Here is an 8,799-nt window from a genome sequence, read left to right as displayed (position 1 = left end):
GTCCTGACCCGACAAAGTAGCTCGTCTGTGCTGGCTCATTCTTTTGAACAGTGGCTGTTTTGTTTCCCCAATGTATGACTGATCACAGTCCTCCTGACACGTAACAGCATGTACTATATTATTCTGTTTTTGCCGGGAAACCGGATCTTTGTCCTGATGCATCCRGGTGAACTAATCTTTGTCGTAAAGTGTTTTGGGGTTTGAAAGCCACTGGGAYGTCATGTTTAGAGAATAAACGTTTCAGTTTCTCTGAAACTCCCGCCACATATGGAATGACGACTGGTTTGGGTCTGGGTCCCCGCTTGCATTCACTACATACACATAACAAAACACCAAATAACCACAGCCGAAGCATCCAAACCAATAAGTCAGGTGATGGGACACATGACCCTCTATGAACAATAGAGCTAATCAAGCCTATTGTTAGGTGATGGCCCTCTTTTGCATGTGACTAACCTGTTTGCCCATATGGAGGTAGTGCTTATAAGGCTGAGTTCACCTGAAACTCATCAGACTGAAGAAGTCTCTTGGASGAGAGACGAAACGTTTCACTAAAGAAGAACCCATCCAGAGGACCTCCTTATTTTTTTCTTTTTGATTTATATTTAATGTTTTCACAGAGGGTTAGGAGGTCCAGAGTCCTGGACTGCGAAGCAGAATTAGTGGCTCGATGAGGTAACTTCAGGTTCAGTTCAGGATGTCCAGCATCACGGAACTGGTTCACGGTTTACCTGGGCCTGTTACCATGGCAACTGATGCTGGAAACCTAACCCGACTTTTCGACCAAAATGACAAATTTGTTGACAATATGGCTGCACATGTTGAAAACTACAGTTTGCAACAAATTCAWACACAGCAAACAGATGGATCCCCACTCCTCTAAAGGTCCTCAGTCACAGATGGACACATGGAGAGGGCTGGAAACATTATGGGTTTATTGAGATGGGGGGTTTCCTGCAGTCACTAAGTGGGAGTTTCTTGTTGTGTGGGGGCAGTTTGTTAAAGACATGATTGGTCAAACTGACTATTTTGGGTGGGGTTTGAAGAAGCCTGGGACAGCCAGGGGGACATGTAGCTCAGTCGAAATGGCTAGAAAACACCTTTATTTTTAAATACTGTATAAATATTATTTTTGTCATAAGTTAAAACAGGAAGGTGCAAGCCACACGACATTTGAACACCATACATGTGGAGGGATGTAACAATTTGACTCTGTCAAAACAGCCCTAACCTGCCTGGAAAAAGATCGTCATTTTTAAATGAATATTATGTCATAATTCCAAATGTGAAGTAAAAATAACTATTTTACACATTCTCAATAATTTCACTATTACCACAAGACAAATCAATTCGACCAATCACAGTTTTGCCAAACTCCGCCCACACAACAAGAAACTCCGCCCCCATGTACTGCAGAGACTCCTCCCTGGGTTTATTGCAGTTGCTGTTGTCATAATTCTCTACATTATTATTACAAACAAAGGATTTTCTAAAGTCGTTCAGCCCTGTTGGATGACAAATGTCTTAAATGATGATTTTTGGTCATTTACTCATAAACCATGAGAACGTCTTTTCTATATGTTCATGTTCATTTTAACAAGGATCTTATACAATGTTTGAAAGCTTAATTAAAAGCTAAGTTTAATTGTAAAACTTAATCAACATTATTGAGACTGGTTAATTTAAAAGAAGTTCTCTCCCTGATCATTTCATTGTTCCGTATTTAGTGCAAAAATGCTTAATTAAAGTAGAATAAATACAGAATAAAGGTTCAAACTTTCACACCTAAAATAATGATAATTTCTGCTTTATGTGGTTTATTGGTGTGTCAGTGGTCAGAATATTCATTTTGTGTTTTCATCCAGATATTTTTATTTCCAGCTTCATGATGAATTCATTCTGTGACGCAGCTCCACCTGTTTTTCGTGATCGTACAGAGATCCAGAATCAGAAACTGATTTGACTTAACTGGTTTCCAATAAGAGCGGTCCTTTATTGTTAAATGTTTGAACCGGATCTTAGTGAACCTGCTCCGTAGCAGGGGGCCCAGTTAATTAGTGCAGCAGGCACAGAAACCTTAGTCCAAAAGATGTCTAACTTCACACAGCAGCTCTCACTTTTGTTTTTACACATCTTAGTAAGATAACTCAGGCTTGAAGAGCGATGCTGTTTTTTGTCTTCCGTCATTACTTCTAGAGATCAAAACTGTCAAACATGTCAGGCAGACATGAAGGTGCAGGCGGGTTTATAAAAACATAAAAGGTAACTTACATTTTTTTAAAGAGATCCTCTATATCTGTGCGAGGGCAAATCTTCTGTGTGAGGGCGTAAAAAATATCAAAGGTGAAGTCTGATGGTTCAATCTCGTCATTCTGTGGAGATAAAAAAGAAAAGTCATTTAGTTACAGCTGTGTTTTAAATTAAACTTGTCTAAATTTATTTATTTATTTTTTACTTTTCCGCTCGGAAGGCCGAGATCTTTGAGAGCCTGAAAGATCCCCTTTTCTGTCTTCCCTGACGCAAAGGTTCTTGTAATGCTTAAATAAAAAGAAGAAGAAAACTAAGATGAGAATGAGGCAGAATGAGGACTGAAAAAGGAAACGGGTTCTTTTCATTTATTCTTACCCTCTCACAGGGATCTTCCCGTTAACGTTGGTCAGGAAACACATTCTCATCCAACTAACAGAGCACAAAAACRAAACAGTTTGTAAAGAAAAGTCCGAACCAAATGATCCAGTTCGTTAAAAATACACTCACTGTTTYTTCAGGCAGGTCATTGGACAAACATTGTTGGCTTTAAAGTTGTGAATCACCGACCTCAAACCTTCAATCCACTTCTGCAAATAAACAAACAAACAAACAAACAAGCGTATTTTCATTACTTTCACTGATAATTATCGTTCATCATTAAGCTGCAAAAATGATCAATACAACAGTATCTGGTTGCCTTTTTTCTTTTCAATAAAAGGGAGAAAAAAAGAATGTATGAAAGCAATTAAATGGACCACTGGACGATWCGCAGCAAAACTTGCAGAACCTACATCATCTACAACTGACAACATATTCTGAGGACTACAGTACAGATTCTGGAAGATCTTTGTAGTTTTTTGCCACTAACTTGAGTCAACTCTGTCTGTATGTTAAAATTTGTCCTAAAACATGGAGCCAAATTGGGGCCATAAAGTTTGTAAAAAAATTGAAACTGAAAAAATAAAATAAAAATAAAACCCAAGAAAAGTTGTCAGTTATGATTCCACACCCACTATTATCTGAAGCCCCGCCCCACAGCAAAACAGGGCCRCAAGTTTCAAACGGGAAAACAAAAATTGAAAATGAAAAACCCCTAGTCTGACAAGTAGTGTTGAACTTTATTGGAGTCAATCCAACTCARAATTAGTCAACACAAAAATGGTTTAATCGCAGTCAGTTTTAAAGATATTCAGCTAAAATCTTGTGTAGCTGAGAGTCATTCCTAATGAATAAAACATTYCCATCACTTCTCAACAGTCAGATCTAAAACACTGTGGATGATTTACATTCCTTCATGGAATTTTAGGTCTTTAATGTTTGCTGCAGCCAAAATCAAAGCAGTACAGGTGCAGAAAGTGCAACCTGTTCATGAACAGGGASGTGTTTGTGTCTGCAGATGTGTGTAATGTGTGTGTCGTTAAGGCTGCCTGCATGCTGCGAGGAGCTGATGGAGCCGTGGGGTGTGTTTGTGTGTTTATCACAACACAATCACTACATCACTGGGGCTGCCGACCAACACGGAGGTGCCAAATGACAAATCAGTGTTGGCACGAAAGCATTCGTCTTCTGTCTGTTCTACAGCTGCTTTCTGAACCTTTACTCAGAATAAATTAGAAAATAAAATAAAAAACTTTCTATCAAGGCCAGTGCTGTGTTAAACTGTTCAAACTGACCATTTATGTTGCTCTCAATAGACTCTTGATTTTTCTGACACTTACATTTTTAAGYGTTAAATCTTTTTATTGCTTTGGTTCTCAGTAATGGCTTTAATTCTGAGCCAAACTCAACAAGAAACAGTTTATTCTCCAGTAATTTTCATCTGACTTTAAGCTTTAACCTTTCAGACATTTTAACTTTCATTTCAACAAGTAAAAAAAAGAAAAGAAATGTAAACTTGTATTAAAAATGTGAAAAGGATCTGGGGTCTCATTTATAAAGGATTGCGTGGAAACCATATTAAAAGTGAACGTACGGCCAAAAGGCGGAAATGGCGTACGCCAAAAAAAATTCAGATTTATAAAACCATGCATACGCACGTTTCTGCGCATCTTTCCTTTATAGATCACAGCCGCACGTCAGAGTTTGCGCACGAGGTCCCGCCTCAGGTTCTACCCTCTACACGCCCCCATTCAACCATAAACAGTCAATGYAAAGTACCTCATGAATGTTAAGATGTATTTAAATCAGTCAGCTGATCAATGCCAACAAAACTGATTGGTTCAGACACGCTCCGTTGTGTGTCTGGATGATGACAGGTGTTGACTGACAGCTGCTCACGTGAACAGAATGTCTGTAATTTACACAGATTTTCCCTCATTTTGCTTTAGAGTAATCTAACGATTTTTATAAAAAATAAAAATAAAAAACCTCAGCATCAAATTAATTTTCCCTCAGAGCCTGCAGGACGATAAAAACAATAAAAATTAAATTAAATAAGTCAGATAAAATTAGAAATAAGCCCCCCGCTCTTCTCCTCGTCCTCTCCCCCTCCTGCCTGCACACTCCAGCTGTTCTATATAAACTCCTTGGCTCCAAAACTGTCTTTAGTTTCTAGCTTCACTCTTATTTCAGTCTTTGACTTTTTGAATCAGTCACACTTAAAACATTTGGTATTTAAGGTCTTCCAGGATTTAAAAACTTATAAACGTTGTGTAAAACTGAGACACTGCTAACACGTCTCTCTCTGAAAATCTTACCTGTTTCAGTCTGAGCTTACAGCGTGTTTTAAAGATAAATCTGTCCAAATAAACTCCTGTGACGCCTGCATAGTTTTCAGTGAACCCTTTAAGTTTGAAATGCAGTTGTGGCTTTACTGCCGCTGGGATTAAATAACAAAAATACAAACAAGTTCTCTCCAGTCTACCCTGTGGGACCAACTCACACGAGAATACTGAGCATCTTGGCACATCGAGTAAAATGACCAGAAATGTAAACATAAATTAAAACTTGTGTAATCAAAACATTCTTTAAAAAAATAATGTAACCAGTAACAGTTCTTACTGTCCTGCTTGGTATTCATGTTTCTCTTCTTGATCTGAATGAATAGATGAAAAATCCAGACATTTTTTTTCCTGCAGCTGTTCAGAAAAACAGAATCCTACATTAACTGCTTCACTCTTATTTTTTAGTCAAGGCTCAAAGTCCGAGCGCTGAACGTGTGATCACTTGTTTGCAGATGATCTCACAACTATATGCTTTCGATTGGTGTGGTCATGCAGTAAAGGAGAAAGCAGCACAGCATCCAAACTGGTCTGAGAAAATGTAAAGAGAAAGAAAAATATATGGCACAAGTTACAGAAAGCTCAGTTGTAAATTCCCAGAAGACACAAGCCCTGTGTAAGTGCAGCTACTGCAACAAGCTGCATCTGTATAAATGATGCATCATTCCAAAAACACTCACAGATGTGAGCTGAACTAAATAAACAGACAACTAGTCAGCAGCAGCAGAAGTGTGAGATGGACACAGCTCTGCTGTAAGAGCGAAGCTTCATAATGAAACAAGCACTTCCACTCAGTTCAGAATCACCAGTTTATCAAACCTGAAGGTTCTCAGAGTACGAGAGGAAAATAAACCTCACACATGCTAACTCCACAAACAGATCAAACCTGGAGCCCTTCTTGTTTCAGTGCACCAGAGCTGACAGCTACGCTCCCCCACGCTTTAAATCCATCACTTCAGCACTCCACTTTGTCAGCTATATGAGGTGTGGAAATGAGGCGCATGAACGCATTTACCCGGGCCACGTCTGGGTTTTCTGCCACCATGAACATGAAGCTCAGGTTCACCAGGTCGGTGCCACTGCAGATGCAGATAATGCATCCCTCCAAATCCGCCTCCGTCTTTCCCATGGCCTCAAACGACGACAAGATCTTTGGGTCCTGTGGAATTCGGACAAAAGAAACAAATTCAATTTCTAATCAAAGATGAGAAACAGGACAAAAAAAGAGGAAAATAAAACAGAATTTGTGCTTTCGATTGATTTGTTTCTACTTTTTTTGTGTTTCATGGTTTTGTTTGAAGCATTCTTAACTCCTCAGTCTGTATGCTGCTTCTGCCCCGCCCACTGTGTCTGCCCCGCCCACTGCATCTGTCCCACCCACTGCGTCTGTCCCGCCCACTGCGTCTGCCCCACCCACACTCACCTGTTCCAGGTTCATCTTGTTGACAAACAACTTAAGGTGAATTACCGCCTCCTTCTAGATTGGAGTATAGACCAGATGCTAAAATTCTACTATATTCTTCTTCCCTAGAGGCTCTTTGAAGCAATTCCTTTATTTCTAACTTACTTTTATTTTTATTTAAATTTCTAATTAATATCTCTCTTTCATGTGTATATTTATTGCCTTCCAAGAAATGTTTGTTCTTCGTAATTTGTGCTTCCTACAAAACCTTTTGACACTTAAAAGTTCTGTGGAGCTCCATTATGATGCAAAGTACTGCTGATCTCACAGTCTGTTTTTCCACTCTTAGAAAGCTCTATAATCAATGCAGAACAGGTTTCAGGTGCAGCCATTGTCAATATATTTAGGAATGATTTCAGTTTAAGAAGTCTGTCAGCATCACACACAAAGAAAAAAAAAACAAAAAAAAAAAACAAACCAAAACTGGTCATTGTAACGTATACAGAGGTTTTACAGTGTCTCCTGAAACACTATAAACTCAGTAACTTGATGAGTTTGCATCCTAATTAGAAGCCATAGAGCCCACATAGGTCTCTAATAATAGCTTTCATAATTCATAAAGTTGGCATTGAGTCAAATATTACATTACAGCATGTCACTGTCAAAGCTGCAGTGTAGGAATCAATATTTAATGCACAGAGAAACCCTACAGGTCTGTGTTTGTGTGCTGCTGGGTCAATATCTGCTAAAAAAAGTCCTGATAGGTTTCAGGTTCCAGTAAAAATAAACAATAATGATCTCGGTCAGTTCAGCTTGGCTATTTCAGGATAGGTTTCCTATTCCAGGGTGTGTTTCTGACAGAGACAGAGTGTCTCGTACCTGTGAGCTGTCCATCTTTAACCCACAGACAGCTTATTATTAAAGAAACTAACTCTTTTCATGATACCTCTGTGGGTCAGACCACAGCTGCAAAACAATAGTTTCAAACAGAATCTGCAGCTTGAATTGGATAAATATTGTGTTGAATATTTCACGTTTATGGTGTGCACGTGCCCCCCGTGAATTTGAGAAAGCAGCCCAGTAGTTACTAAAATATCTTACTGTCTAATTAAAGGTTGAACAATGTGCCTGACATGGCAGGCTCACTACAAGTCTCACAGTGTGATCGGACGTGTGTGGTGTGAGCTGAGGGTGTGAAGTTTGTCAAAGCAGATGTAAGGAGATCGTCTTTCCAAAGGTCTCACCTTAGGGACGGCACCGACACGAATACTGTTGATGAGGGAACACTCAAGAACCTGGCCCTCCTGGGGGAGASAGGAGCAGGTAGAAAGTCAAAGAAAAGAGGCAGAGGAAGTGAGAAGGCTTATATTAGTGAGAAGAGACACGYTCACAGAACAAAATGTGTTTTAGCTCTGAGTAAACCCAGGAGCATCACCACACACTCCTAGATGTTACCTAGAAGTCAAAAATAAATACCAGTAGCTGCAATTTATGGCTTTGTGCTCTGAGAATGGTACTATTTAATCTCCTAACTATGCTAAAATGAATATAAAGAATTGTCAAAGTTAATATGAACAATAACACAACATATTGTTAAGTTGGCTGTATGAAGCTTTTTCATTGCCACCATTTAAAATTAAATATGTGCGCACATAAGACTCCTCCTGGCACGCCTCCATTTACAACATGTAAACTAGATGCTAATATGTCCAGCGTGTGCAATTCTCCATTCTCTGTGATCAGAAATTACTTCTAGTTGCAAGAAAATCACTAATTAAATGAAATATGAGTGAGAACAATTCTTAAATATGTAGCTGGGTGTAAAAATGTATTTGCAATATGTGCAAAAGAGGAGTGAGTGTGTGTGTGTGTGTGTAGGTGTGTGTCTCTAAGGAATTTGGTAGAATTTAGGTCTTTATTTATGAAATAGTTGATGTGAAGAAATGAGTCGCAGCGCCTCACTGGGATGTTTTTGCCGCGGCGTAGGAGACATGTTTCTGAATCATGAAGCCGTCCCATTCAGCCACATGGCTCGGCTCAGGGATGACGTTAAAAACAAAAACAGGCTGCCACCCAGCTCTTCTTGTGGTGACGTTATCAGTACCACGGCAGGCATTGTGCCACAAATTACACACAATTTTATGCGGCTATTTATGAACATGTCTGTCACTGTCTGCACCTTGTCAACCTGAAGAATCTGACAGTTTCTTCTTAAGAGTGAAAGCAGCTCTTATGGTGCGTTCACACCGAACGCGATTTCAGCGTCAGGAGCAGCAGGTTTACATTCAAAGTCTATGGTGGACGCGCTTCAAGCAACGTCGGGAAGTTCTGCGGCGCCTCAAGCGCAATTAGAGCAGCGCAGTCCTGTGGGCGGAAATGCCTTGTTGATGCCAGAGGTCAGAGGAGAATGGGCAGACTGGTTCGAGC

General features: G+C 39.6%; 1 protein-coding gene across 4 annotated transcripts in view; it reads right to left on the bottom strand.

Annotated features, from left to right (window-relative positions):
- Window positions 1–8,799, bottom strand: part of plcb4b (phospholipase C, beta 4b) — an 85,283-nt gene that overhangs the window by 25,944 nt on the left and 50,540 nt on the right. For 3 of the 4 annotated variants that reach the window (XM_014009891.1, XM_014009889.1, XM_014009890.1), the window contains 6 exons: window positions 7,617–7,676; window positions 5,986–6,129; window positions 2,758–2,837; window positions 2,626–2,679; window positions 2,456–2,537; window positions 2,272–2,372 (listed from right to left, as the gene is read on the bottom strand). In XM_014009891.1, the coding sequence (XP_013865345.1) occupies window positions 2,272–2,372; window positions 2,456–2,537; window positions 2,626–2,679; window positions 2,758–2,837; window positions 5,986–6,129; window positions 7,617–7,676 (521 nt within the window). Of the gene's footprint in view, window positions 1–2,271; window positions 2,373–2,455; window positions 2,538–2,625; window positions 2,680–2,757; window positions 2,838–5,985; window positions 6,130–7,616; window positions 7,677–8,799 lie in introns of those variants that run through there. The other variant, XM_014009892.1, reaches the window with a different exon arrangement.

Source organism: Austrofundulus limnaeus, unplaced genomic scaffold (genome assembly GCF_001266775.1).
Source record: "Austrofundulus limnaeus strain Quisiro unplaced genomic scaffold, Austrofundulus_limnaeus-1.0 Scaffold63, whole genome shotgun sequence".
Taxonomy (NCBI): Eukaryota; Metazoa; Chordata; class Actinopteri; order Cyprinodontiformes; family Rivulidae; genus Austrofundulus; species Austrofundulus limnaeus.
Note: the sequence above shows the minus strand (reverse complement) of the source record. Positions and strands in the feature narration are given on the sequence as shown.